Here is a 22400-nt window from a genome sequence, read left to right as displayed (position 1 = left end):
ACGCCGTCTGTATTATAGACCAAAATATTCTAGATTCATGGGGGTTTTTTGTTGGGAGGGGGAAAGGGTGTTCTTTATTATTTTCCATTTATTCATTTGTCTATCTTCCCTACAATAAGCCTCTTAACTACCGAAGCTCTATAATTACACTTCTTTCTTGTAATCTTGAAAATTGCTTTGGCTACCTTTTTAAAAAATATTTTATCTCTTTATTCATGAGAGACACACAGAGAGAGGGAGAGACACAGGCAGAGGGAGAAGCAGGCCCCATGCAGGGAGTCGGATGTGGGACTCAATCCAGGGACCCCAGGATCACACCCGGAGCCGAGGGCAGATGCTCAACTACTGAGCCACCCAGGCGTCCCATACTTTTTTTTTTTTTTTTTTAGATTTTGTTTATTTGAGAGAGAGATCACAAGCAAGGGGGAAGGGCAGAGGGAGAAGCCGACTCCCTGCTGAGCAGGGAGCCCCATGTGGAACTGGATCTGAGGTCCTGGGGATCATGACCTCAGCAGAAGGCGGATGCCTTCTTCTGCTAGAGAACCTAGGAGGCCTCTTTGGCTACTCTTGGATTTTTTTTTCTAAATCTTATTTGTGCAATATAACATATGCAGAAAGATATATGAAATATAAATGTACAGGGATACCTGATGGCTCAGCGGTTTGGCGCCTGCCTTCCACCCAGGGCATGATCCTGGAGTCCTGGGATGGAGTCCCACATCAGGCTCCCTGCATGGAGCCTGCTTCTCCCTCTGCCTGTGTCTCTGCCTCTCTCTCTGTGTGTGTGTATGTGTCTCTCATGAGTAAATAAAATCTTAAAAAAACATAAATACAGCTGACTGAATTATCAGAAAGTGAACATCCAGTGTAACTACCATTGGAAATCAATTTCCAGTATTCCTGACCCCTTCCCCCTTCTTCACTGTCCTCTCTTTCCTACCCAGAGGTAACTACCATCCTGGTATTTATGGTAATTTTTTACTTGCTTTGCTTTTTGTTTTACTACCTAGGGATAGGGATGCATTTCTGTATTTTAGTTTTCCTTATTTTTTTGAACTTTATGTATGCTTATGTCTGGTTTCTTTCACACAACATTATTTCTTTGAGATTCATGTTTTTCATTGTGGGTTTTTTTCATTGTGGTTATAAATAGTTCATTTTCTTAAAAAAATGTTTTTTAATGTTAAGTAGACTCAGTCCAATGTGGGGTTTGAACTCACGACATGGAGATCAAGAGTCACATGCTCCACCGTTGCAGCCAGCCAGGCGCCCCAATGGTTCATTTTCTTGAGAGTTACATAGTCATTACTATTTTTTTTAAGATTTATTTATTTATATTAGAGCGTGTGCAAGCGAACTGAGGTGGGGGGGCAGTGAGAGAGGGAGGGAGAGAATCCTGAAGCAGACTCTGCTCAGCACGGAGCCAGATGCAGGGCTCCATCTGTGGACTCAGAGATCATGACCCCAGCCGAAAACCAGGAGCCGGCCGCTCAACCGACTGCACCCAGGCAACCCCACAGTCATTACTATTGTTATGTGGCTCAGAATGTTACGACATGCATCTTAAATACTGGCTCTCAGTTACTTTCTCTATTCTAAGTTCGTGAGAAAATTTCAGATAGGGAAATCCCACCTTTGATTTTGCTGGTGGTGACCCCCCCACACCCCCCATCATGGTGCTGTGATTCATGAGCATCAGCAAGTAACCTTAGTGACATTGCTCTCTGCCCTGTCAGGAGTAGCTATTCTTTTTATCTTTTTCTTTTTTAAGATTTTTTAAAATTTTTTTTAATTTATGATAGAGAGAGAGAGAGAGAGAGGCAGAGACACAGGCAGAGGGAGAAGCAGGCTCCATGCACCGGGAGCCCGATGTGGGATTCGATCCCGGGTCTCCAGGATCGCACCCTGGGCCAAAGGCAGGCGCCAAACCGCTGTGCCACCCAGGGATCCCTCTTTTTTAAGATTTTATTTATTCATGAGAGACACACAGAGAGAGGCAGAGACATAGGCAGAGGGAGAATTAGGCTTCCTGGGGGGAGCTCAATGCAGGACTGGATCCCAGGACCCTGGGATCAAGCCCTGAGCCAGAGGCAGATGCTCAACCACTGAGCCACCCGGGAGTCCCAGAAGTAGCTATTTTGAGGCAGTTAAGTCTTCTTCACAGATCATGAGGCTGCATTTTTATTTTCCGGTGCAAGCCTACTTGCTTCAAACACAACTTCTCACCAGCATCTCTGCAGTTAGTATGTATGTGGCTTTTAATTTTATGTATGTATGTATGTATGTATGTATGTATGTATGTATGTATGTATTTATTTATTTATTTGAGAGAGAGTAAGCAGGAGCAGGAGTGGCAGACGGAGGAAGAGAGAGAACCTCAAGCAGTCTCTAGGCCCAGCTCGGAGCTGATCTAGGACTCAATCTCACAACCCTGAGATCACAACCTGAGCCAAAACCAAGAGGCGGACGCTTAACCATCTGCATTACCCAGGCGTCCCCAATGAACATGTTTAAAGAGGAGGTGAAGTTTATAAGGAAAGGAACAAGATCCGCTTCTCTCAATGGTTGCAAAACCTCTAGTAAAGAGCCCTGAGTGGGGAATTTGTCCTTAAGGTTTTTAACCTAAATAAATAAAACAGCCGGTGATTTTGCCAGCAAAACAGGTTTATTCAGGAAAGGAAGAGAATTGCAATTCAGGACATGCAAACTACAGCAAAACCATAGGCAGGTCTAACAAAGGAGAGGGAGATTGTTTTATGGAGAAGGACAAGGAGGTTGGAAATGGTGTTTTGGATGGAAGCTCATTTTAAAAATTTATTTATTCATGAGAGACACACACAGAGAGGCAGAGAGACACAGGTAGAGGGAGAAGCAGGCTCCCTGCAGGGAGCCTGATGCGGGACTGGATCCCAGGACCCTGGAGTCACGCCCTGAGCTGAAGGCACACGCCCAACCACTGAGCCACCCGGGCTGCCCTAAAGTGTGTTTCTTATGAGTAGTATATAGTTGAGTCTTGCTTTTTTTTTTTAAACCCTATATAACTTCTGCCTTTCAGCTAGAGTTTAGATAATTTGCACGTGATTATGAAATGGTTAAGTCTATCATATGGCTCTTTTTTTAAAATTTTATTCATTTATTCATGAGAGACACAGAGACACAGGCAGAGGGAGAAGCAGGCTCCACGCAAGGAGCCCGATGTGGGACTCAATCCCCAGACTCCAGGATCACGCCCTGGGCCGATGGCAGGCACCAAACCGCTGAGCCACCTAGGGATCCCCTCATATGGCTATTTGTTGTTTACTTGTCCCATTTGTTCTTTGTTCGCTACTTCTTTTTTCTTCTGTCTTTTAATATTTATTTTATTTTTTTTTAATTTTTATTTATTTATGATAGTAGAGAGAGAGAGAGAGAGAGAGAGAGGCAGAGACACAGGCAGAGGGAGAAGCAGGCTCCATGCACCGGGAGCCTGACGTGGGACTCGATCCCGGGTCTCCAGGATCGCTCCCTGGGCCAAAGGCAGGCGCCAAACCGCTGCGCCACCCAGGGATCCCTCTTCTGTCTTTTAGATTACTCAAGTGTGTTTATGATTTCATTTTATCTTTGTTGTCTTATGAGATAAATAAAAATCTTCATTTTGGAGATGCCTGATTGGCTCAGTTGGTAGAGCATGTGACTCTTGATCTTGGGGCTATAAGTTTGAGCCCCACGTTGGGTGTAGAGACTACTTAAAAATAAAATATGAAAAAAATCATTTTAGTTTAGTGGTTGATTTGGGGATTTTACTATATGTATTTAATTTATTACAGTTTACCTTTAGGTGGTATACATTCCTTAAACAGTATAAAAATTAAAATTTTTGGGATTCCTTGATGGCTCAGTAGTCTAGCGCCTGCCTTTGGCCCAGGGCCTGATCTTGGAGACCCGGAATCGAGTCCCATGTCGGGCTCCCTGCATGGAGCCTGCTTCTCCCTCTGCCTGTGTCTCTGCCTTTCTCTCTGTGTGTGTGTCTCTCATGAATAAGTAAATAAAATCTTAAAAAAGTAATAAATAATAAAAAATAAAAATAAAAAATTTACTGTAGTGTATTTCTATGTCTCCCCTGATTTTTATGCTATTATCATGTATTTTATTTTTATATATTATAAACTCTGCAATACATTGCTATTTTTATTTATTATTTTAATTCAACAATTACGTAATTACACATGTAGCAACAGTTTCCAGCATTCTTTATTCCTTTATGTAAACCCAGATGTTCATCTGGTATCATTTTTCTTCTCCCTCAAGGATATAAGGATGTTAACATTTCTTATAGCATGGGTCTGCTATGGAGGACCTTCTTTCTTTCTTTCTTTCTTTCTTTCTTTCTTTCTTTCTTTCTTTCTTTTTCTTCTTTCTTTTTTCTTTCTTTCTTTCTTTCTTTCTTTCTTTCTTTCTTCTTCTTTTTTCTTTCTTTCTTTTCAGATTTTATTTATTTACTTGACAGAGAGAGAGAGAGAGAGCGAGCCAAAGAGCACAAGGGGGTGGGTGGGAATAACAGAGGGAGAGGGAGAAGCAGATTCCCAACGACAGAGGTCTCAATTTCAGGACGTCAGGATCATGACCTGAGCCAAAGGCAGATGCTTAACCTACTGAGCCACCGAGGTGCCTCATAAGGACCTTTTTTTTTCTGAAAAACATCAAGAGTTCACATTTGGTTTTGAAAGATATTTTTCACGGATTAGAAAAAACACACTTTAGGGGCTCCCGGCTGGCTCAGTCGGTTGAACATGCGACTTTTGATCTTGGGATTGAGAGTTCAAGCCAAATTCATTGGGCATGGAACCAACTTAAAAAAAGAAAAAGAAAAAAGAACACCACAGTAATAACCATCCCAGGCAAGATCCACTGATGGATGCTAAAATCAGGATGAGGAACGTGAGGTGAGACAGGCCATTTGCACAGCCTCAAAGTCTCTTCCCATATTCATTAGTTACTGTGATGGTTTTCATATATGAAAACAAAGTCTTTGACATTTTTCCCTCCAGGAACTGAGGAGGGACAAGTGTGCAGGGGTCTCATGCAAAGCCAAACGCTATTGTCAAGGGTTTGAACTTTACCTGAGAGCAACGAGAAACCATTGGTGTGTGACGAGGGAATGTGACATGCTTCAATATGCATCTGAAAGGATGCGTCTTGCTACATCCCGGAAAATGGGGTGCGGGAGGCAGGTCACTTGAGCCTTGTCTACCACAGTTGTGCAACTGGATGATGTGGATAAGCAGGCCTAGGGTTTGACAGAGAAAGTGGCCACACCCAAGGGATGTTTAGGAGGAAAACCTGACTCTCCTGGATGGAAGGGGACTGGCTTTCTGACTTGTTTGCCATGGATGGATGATGTCGGCAGTCCCAAAGATGTGAAAAGCTGAAGGATGTTTGTTTGGGAAAAGGAAATCAGGATTTTGATTTTGGAGATAACAGTGATCCTTTGAGATAGTCAAGATGAGATCAGAAGTCAAGACACACAAGGCTCCAGCTCAGAGGAGAGGCTGATAACAATATCATTGTGATTAAGACAGGAAATTTTGGACCGGAATTGGCTGGATTCAAAGCCTGATTCTATTTGTTATCCCAGGGGTAGAAACCAGTTACTTCAAAACGTTTGTCCGACATCACAGGGTTTATGTGAAGATAAAGAAGATAATATACTCTCTTTGCCTAGAGTGGATTAGTTTCTCATGCAGTGAGAATGAGGGGCAGGGTGGGGGGGTGGGGAAGACACATTATTTTAATCCAAATAGTGTCTGAGTTGATCAGATTCAGTCTTTGACTGCTCTGAGAGCTGATTGGTTCACTTCTTCCCCTAGGGTGTATTCCTCTGGGGCTCCAACTTTAGGGGAAGGTGTTAACCCAATCTCCTCCCCCTGGCAAATACCAAGTTCCCATTTTTGTACCTTCCACAAAACAGCCATTCTGCTCTGCTCCTGCTAAAGAATAAGCGTCTAATGTACACTCCACAGTTAAATCTTCCCAATTGTCCAAAAACATGTCCCTTATAGCAGTTTTAAAGATCAGAATCCAGTGTACCAGGGTGTCTCAGTCAGTTAAGCATCTGCCTTCAGCTCAGGTCATGATCCTACATTGAGCCCCACACCGGGCTCCCTGCTCAGCAGGAAGTCTGCTTCTCCCTCTCCCTCTGTCCCTCCTCCCTGCTCATTCTCCCTTTCTGTCAAATAAATAAAATCTTAAAAAAAAAAAAGTCCAGAGTCCAAGTGCCATGCATTCCATGGGGTTGCTCTGTTTCTTTTGTCTTTCTTAATCCAGAACATTCCTCCTGTCTTGTTATGTCATTTTGTGAAGTTTCCAGGACAGTTGTCATATAAAAGGCTCCGAATACAAGAATGAGCCTGGAGTGCCTGGGGAACTGAAAGGAGGTCAGTATATCAGGATTTTTCTGCATCCCATTATAACCTCTCAGACTTATCTTTACTGCAGCCATTACTGAGGTGACCAGGGCCACAGTTTTCCTGCTGGCTTCACATAGGTGCATGCTGACAGCACTTTTCCTCAGCACTGTTCTTTGCCTACCACTGGGCTTCTTTCACACTTGGCCCAACAGTCCTGCAGAAGCACTCTCAGCATCCATGTACTTGCAGGGAAATTGATGCCAGGAGGGTGGCATTTTAACAACTGGGGACGACAGCAGATGAACAAATATTTCCTTTTATCTATTAGGCAGAGAGTGTGAAGACACACTTCACAATTTAGAGGGAAGGGTGGAAACCAAGCTGATGCCAGAAAAATCCTAAAAGGCAGCTGGAGCCTTGTAATGGGAAACTGAAGCTGGATCTCTCATTGATCCCGTCACAATAAAGACCTATCACTACTGTGAAAACCCATGACATAGTATCATGATACTAAGTCATCTTCTTCTTCTTCTTTAGAGAGAGGAAGAGAGAGAGACAGAGAGAGAATCTTAGGCAGGCTCCACTCCCAGCACAAAGCCTGACATGGGCTCGATCACACAACCCTGAGATCATGACCTGAGCCAAAATCAAGAGTCTGACTGAGCCACCCAGGCACTTCATAATGTCATAAATTTAAAAGACTTTTAGTTTATTTTTTATTTTCATTATTTTTTATTAAAAGACTTTGTAAAACAAAACTACCATTGAAACTTAATTTTGGTAACATTTGTAAAAATAAATTTTATTTATTTGACAGAGAGAGAGAGAGAGAGAGAGAGAGGGAGAGAGATATTACAACCAAGGGGAGCAGCAGAGGGAGATGCAAACTCCACACAGAGCAGGGAACCCAATGTGGGGCTTGATCCTGGGACCCGGGGATCATGACCTAAGCCAAAGGCAGATGCTTAATTCACTGAGCCACCCAGGTGACCCTTTGGTAACATTTATAACAGACATAAAGTTGGCCTAAAGCTTCATAGTTCATCCAAGAAGTCAGCACGAGGTCTCAGTATCTATGAAAAGATGACCCTGGGATTTCCAGGAACAGTGGTTCTCAAATGTGGTTTCCAGACCAACAGCATCAGTATATTTGGGAACTTCTTAAAATACATATTTGTGGCTCCCAGCCCATTCCTACTGACTTAAACTCTGGATCTGGGACCCAGCTGTGTTTCACAAGCCCTCCAGGCAGTTCTCATGCATGCCAAAGTTTGATCTTTCATCAAAATCTTAAAAAAAGTTGTTGTCCAAAAGAAATAAAGAATTGTTTTTAACAAGTAGATGAACAACCCAATTTAAAAATGGGCGAAAAACTTGGACACCTCACCAAAGAAGACATACAGATGGCAAAATCAGCATATGATAAGATGCTTCACGTCATATGTCATTAGGGAATTGCAAATTAAAACAATGAGATACGACTCCATACCTATTAGAATGGCCCATATCTGGAACACTGGCAGTACCAAACACTGGTGAGGGTGAGAGCAACAGGAGCTCTCATTCATCGCTGGTGGGAATGCAAAATAGTACAGCTACTTTGGAAGACAGTTTGGTGGTTTCTTACAAAATTAAACATATTTTTTAAAAAAGATTTTATTTATTTATTTATTTATTCATTCATTCATTCATTCATTCATCCATGAAAGACACACACACACAGAGGGAGGCAGAGACACAGGCAGAGGGAGAAGCAGGCTCCATGCAGGGAGTCTGATGTGGGACTCGATCCCGGGACTCCAGGATCACACCTTGGGCCAAAGGCAGGCACTAAACCGCTGAGCCACCCAGGGATTTCCCTAAACATATCCTTTTTTAAAATTTTTTTTAATTTATTTATTACCCAGACATCCTAATTAAATATATTCTTACGATTCAGCAGTTGTTCTCCTAAATATTTATCCAAAGGAGTTAAAAATTTATGTCCACACAAAAGCCTGCATACAAATGTTTATGGAATGTCTATTCATAACTGCCCAAACAAGATGTTGGTATGTGAGTGGATAAATAAACTGATCCATCCGGACAATGAAATATTATTCAGTGCTAAAAAGAGATAAGGTATCAAGCTACAAGAAGATGTGGAAGATCCTTAAATGCATATTACTAAGCAAAAGAAGCCAATTTGCAAGAGCTCCATACTATATGATTACAGCTATATGACATTCAGGAAAAGGAAAAATTATGGAGACAGTAAGATAATCAATTGTAAAGTCTACTTAGAAAAAGGCAGGGGGGATCCCTGGGTGGCTCAGCGGTTTGGTGCCTGCCTTCGGCCCAGGGTGTGATCCTGGAGTCCCTGGATCAGGTCCCACATCTGGCTCCCTTCATGGAGCCTGCTTCTCCCTCTGCCTGTGTCTCTGCCTCTCTCTCTCTCTCTGTCTCTCTCTCTCTCTGTCTCTCATGAATGAATAAATAAAATCTTTAAAAAATTGTAATGTCTAAAATTTTGTTGATAATAATGTAGCAATGTAAATTTCTTAGTTTTGGGAAATGTACTTGACTATGTAAAATGTTACATCAGAGGGAGCTGAACAAAGTGTATAAGGACACGTTGTTCTATCTTTGCAAGGTTTCTGTAAGTCTACAATTATTCCAAATGAAATGTTTATTCAAACAAATGGAAAACCACTACAAACCCTCCCTGGAAATCTTAGAGTCCAGGAGGCCTCAGTGACCAGTTCAAAAGATCACACAATTAGAAATAAATTCAACAAGGTACACAGGGTCTTTGGGAAAGGGTAATCTCCAAGGCTGGATCCTGGGAAAATCTCAGAAAATATGGAATGTATGCTTACATGTGTCCACCGAAATACATGTACAGGAATGTTCATAGCAGCACTGTTTGTAATAGTCCAAGTTGCGCAAAGACTCATTGACATTAGGATGAATTTATAAATTGGTACATTTACACAATTGAGTATAATACAGAAATTAGAATGAATGAGTAAACTATTGATGGAAACCATATGTTTAGCAAAAGAAGCTAGACAGGAAAGAGCACCACACTGTGTGATCCGTTTAGATAAAACTCGGAGGTAGAACTACTCTGACGTCATCAGTTGGAAGAAGAGTTACCATTAGATGGCAGACACTGGAAGGGCATGAAAGAGGCTTTTATGGTGCTGGTCATATTTGTGTTTCAAGATCTGGGTGCTGTGTGTGTGTGCGCGCGAGAAATCACCAACTGTGCACTCGTTTGTGTACTTCTCTATACGTATGTTAAATAAAAATAGAAAATAAAATCGTGGTTTATAAACTGGACATGCCTGAGACAGGCTAGTGGAAGTGTCCTGTGGTCCAAGGTACTACCTACAGTGACAAACTACATATAGTTAGTTAGTTTTGGCTTTTAAAAAATTGAGTGAATAAGTCAGTCAGAGAAGGACAAAAATTATATGGTCTCATTCATTTGGGGAATATAAAAAATAGTGAAAGGGAATAAAGGGGAAAGGGGAAAAAATAAGTGGGAAATATCAGAAAATGAGACAGAACATGAGAGACTCCTAACTCTGGGAAACGAACTAGGGGTGGTGGAAGGGGAGGTGGGTGGGGGGTGGGGGTGAATGGGTGGCGGGCACTGAGGGGGGCGCTTGACGGGATGAGCACTGGGTGTTATTCTGTATGTTGACAAATTGAACACCAATAAAAAATAAATTTATTAAAAAAATAAAGTATGCATGGTAAAACTTCAAAAAAATTGAATTATAGTTGACACACAATGCTACCTTAGTTTCAAGTGTACAACATAGTGGTTCGACAAGTCTCTACCTTTAGGCTGTTTATCACAAGTGTAGCTACCATCTGTCAACATGAAACCCTATTATAATGCCATTGATTATGATCTCTATGCTGTACCTTTTGTTCCTATGACTTATTCACTCTATAACTGGAACCCCGTGTCTCTTACCCCCTTCACCCATTTCGCACACCTCCTACCCCATAATTTCCTATTTATTTATTTTTAAAGATCTTTTAAAAAAATTGAGAGACCGAGCACAAGCAGGGAGAGCTGCAGAGGGAGACGGAGAAGCTGACTCCTCACTAAACAGGAAGCCTGATGCAGGGCTTGATCTTGGGACCCTGGGATCATGACCTGAGCCGAAGGCAGATGCCTAACTGACCGAGCCACTCAGGTGCCCCATAATTCACAAACTTAGAAACATGTTCACAATTCTGCAATAGACACTAAAAAGAGTGGACCCTTGAACAGCACAAGGGTTAGGGATGTTGACGTCTGGCATGGTGGAAAAAGCCACGTATAGCTTTTGACTCTCCAAAATGAAACTACTAATAGCCTACTGTTGACTGAAAGCCTTATAGATAGCATATAGTTGATCAACATCTATCTTGTATGTTTTATGTATTATATACTGTATTTTTACAATAAAGTAAGCCAAGGGTCCCTGGCTGGCTCAGTCAGTGGAGTGTGTGAGTCCTTTTTTTTTTTTTTTTAAATATTTCATCTATTTTTTTCATGAGAGACAGAGAGAGAGAGGCCGAGACATAGGCACAGAGAGAAGCAGGCTCTCCACGAGGAGCCCGATGTGGAACTTAATCCCAGGACCCCGGGATCACATCCTGAGCGAAAGGCAGATGCTCAACCGCTTAACCACCCAGGCGTCCCAAGTGTGTGACTCTTGATTTCAGGGTTGTGGGTTAGAGCCCTGCGTTGGGTGTAGAGATTACTTAAAAATAAAACCTTAAAAAAATAAAAATAAAAAAAGGTAAGCTGGAGAAAAGAAAACGTGGCTAAGAAAATCATAAGGATGGGGATCCCTGTGTGGCTCAGCGGTTTAGCGCCTGCCTTTGCCCAGGGCGCCATCCTGGAGTCCCGGGATCGAGTCCCACGTCCGGCTCCCAGCATGGAGCCTGCTTCTCCCTCCGCCTGTGTCTCTGCCTCTTTCTCTCTCTCTCTGTCTGTCATAAATAAATAAACAAATCTTAAAAAAATCATAAGGAAATACTGTTATTAAAAGTAGGTGGATTTGGGATGCCTGGCTGGCTCAGCAGTTGAATGTCTACCTTTGGCCCGGGCGTGATCCTGGAGTCCCAGAATCGAATCCCGCATCGGGCTCCCTGCATGAAGCCTGCTTCTCCCTCTGCCTGTGTCTCTGCCTCTCTCTGTGTCTCTCATGAGTAAATAAAATCTTAAAAAATACTTTTAAAAAAGTGGATTCATGATGTTCAAACCCGCGTTGTTCAAGGGTCCGCTGTAATAAAAAGTTCTGTTTTCAAAATCCTGCAGTAGCAAGGTCAGTTATAGCCGCCCTTTCCTCCAGAAGGAGTTCAATATTTTTTCATGCCCCTTAAACTCTTGTTATGAGCAACTACCAGGGACTGGGTCCTCTGTAGGGTTTTGAGGATCACCGGGGAGAGAAGGAGCACCCCCCACCATGGAGAGAAGCATTATCAGAACCCATACAAATAAACCCAGAAAGGTTAAAATGAGGTACAGGAATGCTGGCACATAAAACAGAGATCCTGAACTGGTTCAGAGGATCAGAGAAGAGTTTTTATTTATTTATTTATTTATTTATTTATTTATTTATTTATTTATTTATTCACAAGAGACACACAGAGAGAGAGGCAGAGACACAGGCAGAGGGAGAAGCAGGCTCCATGCAGGGACGCTGACATGGGACTTGGTCCCAGGACCCCAGGATCACACCCTGGGCCCAAGGCAGGCGCCAAACTGCTGAGCCACCAAGGGATCCCCTCCTCCAATGTTTTCATTGGGTTCTTTGGCTCTTTCAAGACCTCTCCAAGCCAGGCCAATGAGTGTGTGGGGATGAAGGATGAGGGTGGAGTGGGGGGGCAGGTGAGATGGGCCAAAGCCAGAGTCCCAGCTCCACTTCTGAGAAGCTGGGTCCACATTGGGTGTGGGGCATCCAGGGAGGATGACCAAGCACTAGAGCCAACTCGTCCATCCAGTTAGACCCTTCTTATGAATAAAACCTGTCTTGGAGAAGAGCACCATGGGAAGGAATAAAGAAGAGAGCAAACATGTCTTCCAGAGATGGAGAAAATACAGAACAGAGGCACAGGGAATGGGAAGCTCAGAGGCAAGAGGGAGGGATGATTGAAAAAAAAAAAAAAGAAAGGCAATTTGTATGTTGAGTTCCGTTGCTCAGAACTCTGCTTGGGTTTTCAACTGTCCCAAACCCAAACTCCTTAACAGAATTTACGAAGATGTCTATGATTTAGGCTCTGCCAAGACCTTCACCCTTGCCTGCTGCTGCCTCATTTGGGAACGGCCAGGTAGCGGGGTGGTAGGGGCTCTCCGGTGCTCCCCATCCTCTCTCCCCTCTGGTACCTCATGCCCCCTCTGCAGGTTTCACCAGGAGCAGCCCACACATAGAGTCCATCCTTCACCTTCTGGATTCAGTTGTCTTACCAGCTTACTCTTTCTCCCAGCATCCTTTTGTCCTGGGTGAAAGTTTTGAACATTTTATCCATTTTCTGTTTGCTTGACTTCCATTTGTTTCTCTCCACCATTTGAGGTCAGAGATTAAGTCTGGAATCATCGCTTTATCCCTGGGCCCTGCTCAGCACTGGGCACAGAGGTTCTCAATGAGCGCATATTAATTGGATTTTTGGAGGGTGTGACGTTAGGGAGGGGTAGAGCAGGGACCTGATTGCATCAAAATTTTTCTTAAATGAGAGGTCCCTAAACCCAGCAGATACATAGATGAGTTCAGGAGCTTGGAAAACACACAGCTGAAGAAGTCATTGCACTTCAAGAGGACAGTATGGCAGGTAAGCCGGGGCAAAGGTATGCTGCAGTCCTAGGGGCTGAGCGGTTGGGTGGCGGACAGGCCGAGGTAAGTGGGTGGGATTTCGGTAGCCTCTTGCCAGCATCAAGTGGTAAGTTTGGGAAACCACTGGGTTATACCAACAGCAAGCACTGGAAAACTATTTGTAACTGGATTCCACCATTACCTTGATTTTGTTTTTCCAAGTCTTTTTTTTTAAAGATATTATTTATTTATTCTTGAAAGACAGAGAGAGAGAGAGAGAGAGAGAGAGAGAGAGGCAGAGACACAGGCAGAGAGAAGCAGGCTCCATGCAGGGAGCCCAACACGGGACTCGATCCCAACACCCCAGAATCAGGGCCTGAGCCAAAGGTGGATGCTTAACCAATGAGCCACCCAGGTGTCCCTTTCCAAGTCCTTTTTAACACCTGGTACCGTCAGATGTTCAAATGTCAACCATTTGGTGGTGTTAAATAGTGAAATTCAACTGGGTAAATTGTTAAGATCTTACTGGCAATATCTGATGTTTCATGAATCAGGCAGCATCCAATCTAGCAGATAGAAAGGGCCTCTGGGGAGCTGTAGTAAGAGAAAGACTTTTCTGGGCAAACAAGTGCATTGGTTATTGCAGGGTTGCTTTCCCCGGGGGATGGCAGAGGTCTATCAGGTGGTTTCCTAACTAGTGGTGATCAAGCAATTCCTGATTGGTTTAAGGTTTCATTCTTGGGAGAGCAGAAACTCAAGTCTCAGTATGGTGATGTGGGGACGGCATGAGCCACTCCTTTTTGAGCTCATTGTCTTTTTGTGTTTTAAAGATTTTATTTATTTATGGGAGAAAGAGAGAGACAGAGAGACAGAGGGGCAGAGACACAGGCAGAGGGAGAAGCAGGCTCCATGCAGGGAGCCCAACGCGGGACTCAACCAGGTCTCCAGGACCATGCCCTGGGTTGAAGGTGGCGCTAAACCGCTCAGCCACCCGGGCTGCCCGGTTTTTGTTTTTTTTTCTTCAAGATTTTTAACTTATTTATTGGAGAGAGACCACAAGCAAGGGAGAAGCAGGCTCCCCGCTGAATAGGGAGCCTGATGTGGGGCTTGATCCCAGGACTCTGAGATCATAACCTGAGCCGAAAGCAGCCTTTCACCGACTGAGTCACCCAGGCACTAGTCTTGATTTTTTTTTTTTTTAGAGATTTTATTTATTGAGAGAGGGCCCATGCAAGTGGGGAGGGGCAAGGGGAGAAGGAGAAAAAATCTGAGGTAGACTCCAAATGGAGCACAGAGCCTGACCTGGGGCTCGGTCTGAATTTCTTTTTCTTTTTCCTTTTTTAAGATTTATTTTTATTTTTTTATTTTAAAAAAATATTTACTTAGGGACACCTGGGTGGCTCAGCGGTTGGGTGTCTGCCTTTGACTCAGGGCATGATCCTGGGGTCCCGGGATCCGGGCCCACATTGGGCTCCCTGCATAGAGCCTGCTTCTCCCTCTGCCTGTGTCTCTGCCTCTCTCTTCCTATGTCTCATGAATAAATAAATAAAATCCTTTAAAAATATGTACTTATTTGAGAGAGAGAGCGTGCAAGAGCAAGCACGAATGTGAGCAGGCAAGCAAAGGGTGGGGGGGGGTGGAATGAAAGGGAGATTCTTCAGCAGACTCCTGGCTGAGTATGGAGCTGACACAGGATTTGATCTCACAACCCTGAGATCTTGACCTGAGCCAAAACCAAGAGTTGGGTGCTCAACTGACAGGGCCACCCAGGCACCCCTTTAAGACTTTATTTTTTAAGCAATCTCTACACCCATGTGGAACTTGAACTCATGACTCCTGAGATCAAGACTCACACGCTCTGACAGTCAGGCACTCGGAGAAGTGCTATTTCTTGTCTAAGGACATGAATATAATTTTATTCATATTTTCCTTGAATTTTTAAAAACAACTTCATTTTAAGAATAGAAAGAGCCGTATTGTGTCTCAACACACGCACTTATTGGAACTTGCAACTGGCTCTTCTGATAGATGTTCCATGTTGCTTAATACTGAACTAATGAAAATATTAATTCACCTTTTTTATATACTGATCTCTCAGATTGGTAGATTATTTCAGAATCACATCTGCATCCTTCCTCAATTTCATTCTCTATAATTTATAAATACAGGTATAATAATAATTTGATTAAGTCAATATCAATTCATTTTATTCAGACTTTTGTAAATATCATTACTGCAGATTTAGTCCACATCTGAATGATTCATTTAATATAAACTTCATAATTTGAAGTGTTAATAATTTCCTTTTTTTCTCATATGCTTAAGATGCAGCTTTCTTAATTTTCAACCTTACAGTTTATTAATTTGTTTTCTGGTATATTCAGTCTTTTCCCCCAAATATCCAAACCCATTAATCGAGTAGTCAGTTGAGTTCATTTTCTTGATTGTCTACTATACAGGAGTCTTGCTCTTATCCGTGGGGGGATTACGATCCAAGACCTCCATTGGATGCCTGAAACTGCGGATAGCATCGAATCCTCTATGCATTTTTTCCTAAACATACATTCTTCTGATAAAGTTTATAAATTGGGCATAGTAAGGGAATAATAACAATAACTAGTAATAAAATAGAACAACACTGCGGTGCCTGGGTAGTTCAGTTGGTTAAGTGTCTGCCTTTGGCTCAGGTCATGATCCCAAGGTCCTGGGATCAATCCCCAAGTCGGGCTCCCTGCTCAATGGGAAATCTGCTTCTCCCTCTCCACTAGTTGTGCTCTCTCATGCTCTTTCTCGCTCTCAAAAAAAAAAAAAAATCTTAAAGAAAAAATAGAACAACTTTAACAATAAGTTGTTATAAAAGTTATGTTAATTTTTTTTTTACCAAAGGTTTCATTTATTTATTCATGAGGCACAGAGAGTGAGAGAGAGAGAGAGACATAGGCAGTGGAAGAAGCAGGCTCCATGCAGAGAGCCCAATATAGGCCTTGATCCCGGGACTCCAGGATCATACCCTGGGCCAAAGGCAGGTGCTAAACTGCTGAGCCACCCAGGCATCCCTGAATGTAGTCTTAGTTTCTCAAAGTATTGCACTGTCCTCATCCTTTTTGTGATGATATGACATGATAAAATGCTTATGTGGTGAAGCGAGGTGAGGCAAATGATGTATGGATTGTGATGTCTATGTTAGGCTATTATAGAACTTCTGACAATAGGTCAGAAAGAGGGTCACCTGCTTCAGGACCATGAGTGACCAGGAGTCACTGAAACCAGAGAAAATGAAATCGAGGACAAAGGGAAGCTTCTGCACAGAGCTTGTGTCATCCTCCTGAAATCGGCCACCTTGTTTTCTAGGCCTGGTGTATGAGCATCCATCTGGGACTTCTCTTTACACTTCTCTTTTCTCCCATACACATTTCCCCCTTTCTTTTATTTTGTTTGTGGGAACTACATCCTCACATGGTTCCTTAAGAAAGGGTACATGGCAGGTAAGTTGGCTGAAACTGCCTTTATTCTTTTCTCACATGAAAGGATAAATTTGCATGGAGAATTCTACATTAAAAATAGGTTTCTTGGGCAGCCCAAGTGGCCCAGTGGTTGAGCGCCCGTCTTCGGCCCAGGGTATGATCTGGAGACCCGGGATCGAGTCCCATGTTGGGCTCCCTGCATGGAGCCTGCTTCTCCCTCTGCCTGTGTCTCTGCCTCTCTCTCCTCTCTGTGTATTCTCATGAATGAATAAATAAAATCTTAAAAAAAAGAAAATAAAATAGGTTTCTTAAGAATGTTACAGTCTTTGGGGCACCTGGCCGACTTACTTGGTAGGGCACGGGACTCTTGGTCTTGGGGCTGTAAGTTAGAGACTCACATTGGGTACGCATATTACTTAAAAACAGAGTCTTAGGGTACCTAGGTGGCGCAGTTAGGTGTTGGACTTCTGATTTTGACTCAGATTATGACCTCAGAGTTGTGAGATGGAGCCCTGGGTCAGGCTCCACACTGAGCGTGGAGTCTGCTTGAGATTCTCTCCCTCTCCCTCTTCTTTCCACTTCACTTGAGCACTCTCTCTCTCTCTTAAAAAAATATAATATATGTATATAATAAAAATAAATCTTAAAGAAAGGTAAAGTCCTGATTCACTGTCTTCTGATACACAGTGTCACTTTTCTGAAGACCAATGGAATTTTGATTATCATTTCTTTGTATGGAACTTTTATTTTCATTTAGAAACTTTTATATGCTTGGAATGCTTGGGTGGCTCAGCGGTTGAGCATCTGTCTGTCTTTAGCCCAGAGCGTGATCTTACAGACCCGGGATCAAGTCCCACATCGGGCTTCCTGCGTGGAGCCTGCTTCTCCCTCTGCCTGTGTCTCTCTCTCTCTCTCTCTGTGTCTCTCATTAATAAACAAATAAAAATTTAAAAAGAAGCTTTTAGGCTTTTCTATATTTCTTGTATTCTGATATTTTGCAACAATGGGTCCTTTTTATCATTTATTGTGCTCATCCTTGAGTAGCCTCAACCTGGAGACTCTTACACTTTATTCTCAAATCGTAAATTATTCATTTTATAATACTTTCAAGATATTCTCTGGAAATTTTTTTAAGTTAAAGAGGTACTCTGTAGTCCAATATTGCTGATATTAGACATCCTTGATTAAATTTTTATTTTTAACTTTCCATTCTTTTTGTCCATGCTTTCTCAAATTTTATTCTTTTTTAAAACTTTTTATTTATTGTTTTTTAAGATTTTTATTTATTTATTTGACAGAGAGGGAGAGCAAAAGCGGGAGGAGCAGCAGGAGAGGGAGAGGGAGAAGCAGGCTCCCCACTGAGCAAGGAGCCTGATGCAGACCTTGATCCCAGGACTCTGGGGTCATGACCTGAGCCAAAGGCAGATGCTTAACTGACTGAGCCACCCAGGCACCCCGCTCTGTTTTATTCTAGTTTTTGGAATATTTCTTTGGCTTTCTCTTCCAATTCTTCTATTGTTTAAGGGCTTATTTTTATTTTATTTTTAAAAGATCTAATTAATATATTTGAGAGAGAGAACACAAGCAGGGAGAAGGGGGAAGGGGAGAAGCAGACACCCCATTGAACAGAGAACCCAACACAGGCCTTGATCCCAGGATCCCAGAATCATGACCTGAGCAGAAGGCAGATGCTTAACCAACTGAGCCATCCAAGCCCCCCTATATTTTAAACAATAGTAAAAACTCCCACTCTGTACCTATTATGCACCAAGTCTGGAATTAATAGACTTGCTTTCTAGATACTCATATCTTCCCCAAAGTACGCAAATTATATGGGACCATTTTACTGGTAGATAAAAGAGGCAAAGAATTTAAATGTAATGATATTCCCAGAGTGACAAAGCTAATAAATGAGATAATCAACATTCATTGTCAGGTCACTAAGCTTCATACCTGCTCCCCTAACTGGCCTCATTAATAAATGTTCAAATCAGTAGCTTCAGGTCATTGGTCACATGCTGACCAATGCAGATAGCAGTGCCCCTTAGCCTATGGCTGATTAGGGCAACAGGGTCTCAAATACTCTGTGAATCATATGAACTTAAATGAATCCAATGTTGGTATCACATTGCTATTTTATCCCAATGAGAACAGATATCTTTTCTCCCACTGGTTCATTTTTCTAGGCTATGAGTTTCCAGTATATTCCTCTAGAACAAGTGGTCAGTTACTTGCCCTTAAACCAGGCTTGAATTGTTTACTAGTAGAAGAAACTGAATTTCAGGGGTGCAGAGCAACCCCAGCAAGATGAAGAGTAGGTTCTTAACTCCCAGGTCAGGCTCAGGTAAGAAATATACCTTTGAGTTGTATTATTTACAAAAGCTTTTTGTCCATTCCTTTTGCAGAAAATCAAAGATGTGCTCGCCGGGGCCGCACCCATTTTCAAAAAGAACAGGTTCAGGCACTGAAACGTGTGTTTGAAGAGACCATGTACCCAGATTGGGTTACCATGGAGGAGCTTATTTCAATTACTCATCTTGATGAATCAGTAATAAAGGTATGTCCCTGATTCTCTAGAGAGCCCACCTAATCCAGAGCTTCACATACACTTTAATCATCACATAATTCCTATATATATATATATATATATATTTATTTATTTAGATTTTTTTATTCATGGGAGACACACACACACACACACAGAGAGAGAGAGAGAGAGAGAGAGAGAGAGAGAGAGAGAGGCAGAGAGGCAGAGACATAGGCAGAGGGAGAAGCAGGCTCCATGCAGGGAGCCCGACGTGGGACTCGATCCCGGGACCCTGGGATCACACCCTGAGCCAAAGGCAGACGCTCAACCGCTGAGCCACCCAGGTGTCCCAGTGTTCTATATTTTTATTCTTTTTTTTCCAAAGATTTTGTTTATTCATGAGAGACATACACACAGAGGCAGAGACATAGGCAGAGGGAGAAGCAGGCTCCCTGCAGGGAGCCTGAGGCAGGAATAGATCCTAGAACCCCAGAATCATGACCTGAGCCAGATGTTCAGCCATCCAAGTGGAACCAGACCTTTTTAACCACAGAATCACAATGCTACATGGGACCTTTTCGGGATGGAGCTCAGGTAATCCCCTTGGGGTCTGTTCCTGTTTATTTCTAAGTTCTCCTTAATTAGGACATTCACAGTCATTTAGATGCCTTGCTACTAAGTTCCCACAGAGCATTTGGGGTATGAGAACCCCTGGACAAATCTTGAAGGCCCCCCAAGCTAGACTCCTACTCCATATTCCCAGTGTTCAGAATTCTCTCTGAAAATGCTGAGCATCCACCAAGACAGAAGCACCTTGCCTGAGCCCCTCCTGATCTGGTGTTTGAGTGCTCTGTCCTATTCCACCTATTACAAGCATCATCTTATGCTCCCTTTGCCCCCTGGAACTCAGGACAGCAGAGGATAGAAGGAACTTCCCTTGTTCAGATAAGAGATGCGAGACTAGCCTTCTCATGCCAAAGGAACCTAATTCCTGAGGAACATGAGGATTCCCCTTTGGACCCACCCTCCTTTATTAACTTTTTCACCTCCTCTCTAGACTTGGTTCAAGAACCAACGCGTCAAAAGGAAGAAAGAGCAGCAACAAACTGGATCAAATTCATCACTAGAATCACCAAACCCAAATTCATCACTAGAATCATCAAATCCGACCATTTCAGGCAAGGAGGAGGAGCCCTCCTTAACTGTAACTTCAGCAAACACTCATCCCAGGAGTCCCAACTTTTTGGATGCCTGTGACCATGAATTGCCTCAGTCTTCTGACAATGGCCAGCCTGGTCCCTCCAGATGGGGTTCATCTTGGTATTCTCTGCCTCCTGACCTCCAACAGATATGTCTGGGGGACTCTGATCCTCCTTGGGCCTCCAGTCCCTATGACATAGATCAATTCATGGAACGATATGCCTTACCTGGGGATGATGATCCCCGCAGCCTAGATCAATTCCTCTCCCCCACGTGCCTCGGTTGAAGTGGTATGGCTGACACATCCATTTGTTTATTGAACAACTGGTATGTTCCAGGATAGGGTTCTATGATCCAATTTTTCATCAACTGAGAGACATTTCCAAATGCATTTAATAGGTCAACGTGTTAAATAGGGCAGAGCCCGGGAATTCTTTTTCTGTAAGAAGAAAGAAATCTCTCTACCTTTTATCGTTGCTTCTGATTTCTGCTTCTGAACACTGTCTCAACCAAATTTCAATATCAAGGAGAGTCATAGATGCCCTTAGAATGGTAGCAGAAACCAGCTAGTTTTTCTTGGGTACCAGCTTGTTCCAATCGAGCTAGCTCTGTGAAAGCACCCCGACTAAGGTCAATACGATATAGATACAGCTCCGCTGCACTTGTACCCCATGGACCATTTTATCTCTATTTTTTCATTTTATCTCTTAAAAAAAAACCTAGAGTGACATTAGCAAGAGGGAAGACTAGGAGGTCCCAACTCTTGCATTTCCACAAAAACAATGATTTAACAACTACTCCCTGGTGAAAATAGCTCAGAGAGAGCTCTGGAGTACAAGAAGCTGCAGCAACCCAGGGGAGCACAGAACCCAAGGCCTTATAGAAAAGCACAGGAGGCATTTTCTTTGTGTCACCTCATCCTCCAGTTCTACAGAGTTTGCTGCCAAGAGGGATCCTCTTGGTTGTGATGCACTTCCGCCACCCCACCAGCACTTCAGGACAAAAAGAGAGTGGGAAGAAGACTCCAGAAGCTTTCACCATGAGGACCCAAGTGGTCCTTGTGGCTGTCAGGGACACCTACAGTTTTTGCCACTGAAGACTCACCCAGTGTTTGCCCAGAATCCACGCTGCTGAGTTCCTGTTGGAGGAAGGGGTCTGTTATCCTGTTATATCTGTTATCTATCCTGTTATAGAAAGGATGTGACTGCTGGTCACCCCCTGAACTGGATACCAGCAATCAGAGGCTCCTTAGGCCCTCTCTGCCCCTGGAAAGTGCATTGCCTTTCCCCATTTCTAATGTAAATTCTCTCATTTATTAAAACTTCCACTTACCAATTGTAGTAGCCTGACTTTCTTTTGTCTCTCCTTGCCCTTTGTATAGTGGCCAGTTTCAAATTATACCTGGCAAGCTCCCAAGGAGCTTGCAAACCAACAGCCCCTGGAACAGGAGCTGACACTTCCACCTTGTCCACACCGGCCCTGGTCCACCACATGAACACCCGCACCCTTGCTGGCTAGGTGATTAGGAAATGGGATGAATAAAAGGAACATTGATGGGGCTCAAAGAAAGTTTTTTTTAATTAAGATTTTTTTATTTATTCATGAGAGACACAGAGAGAGAGGCAGAGGCACAGGCACAGGCAGAGGGAGAAGCAGGCTCCCTACAAGGAGCCCGATGAGCGACCCAATCCTGGGCCCAGAATCATACCCTGGGCCAAAGGTAGACACTCAACTACTGAGCCACCCAGGCATCCCAAAGGTTTTTAATATAGTACTACCAAAAGTACCCTCTATTGGCCTCTTGACATTAAAAAACTTAAACAGGTCTGTTCTATTTACCTTAGTTTGGAGAAATTTTAACAGGCAAGAGTCAGACCATCATGAGAAACCTGCCCTGCAATTGCCTCAGACAATGATTAGGCAGATTAATTAAGATGAAGATTGAGGGGCACCTGGGTGGTTCAGTGACTGAGCATCTCTGTGTCTCTCATGAATAAATAAAATCTTAAAAAAAAGATGAAGA

General features: G+C 43.0%; 1 protein-coding gene across 1 annotated transcript; it reads left to right on the top strand.

The window, feature by feature from the left end:
- Positions 1-16664: 16664 nt before the first annotated feature.
- On the top strand, positions 16665-20663 carry LEUTX (leucine twenty homeobox). Its single transcript, XM_055310252.1, has 4 exons — positions 16665-16671; positions 19056-19153; positions 19731-19771; positions 20483-20663. Exons 1-4 carry the CDS (start codon positions 16665-16667, stop codon positions 20661-20663), a joined length of 327 nt encoding a protein of 108 aa, XP_055166227.1.
- The last annotated feature ends 1737 nt before the right edge of the window (positions 20664-22400 follow it).

This window comes from Nyctereutes procyonoides, unplaced genomic scaffold (assembly GCF_905146905.1).
Source record: "Nyctereutes procyonoides isolate TBG_1078 unplaced genomic scaffold, NYPRO_anot_genome, whole genome shotgun sequence".
Taxonomy (NCBI): domain Eukaryota; kingdom Metazoa; phylum Chordata; class Mammalia; order Carnivora; family Canidae; genus Nyctereutes; species Nyctereutes procyonoides.
Note: the sequence above shows the minus strand (reverse complement) of the source record. Positions and strands in the feature narration are given on the sequence as shown.

Excerpts from the sequence above, each read along its gene's own strand:
- LEUTX (XM_055310252.1), top strand. Across the intron at positions 19,154-19,730 it reads AGACCATGTACCCAGATTGG|AATCACAATGCTACATGGGA; the intron begins GTTACCATGGAG and ends TTTTAACCACAG. Across the intron at positions 19,772-20,482 it reads CTTTTCGGGATGGAGCTCAG|ATGGGGTTCATCTTGGTATT; the intron begins GTAATCCCCTTG and ends TGGTCCCTCCAG.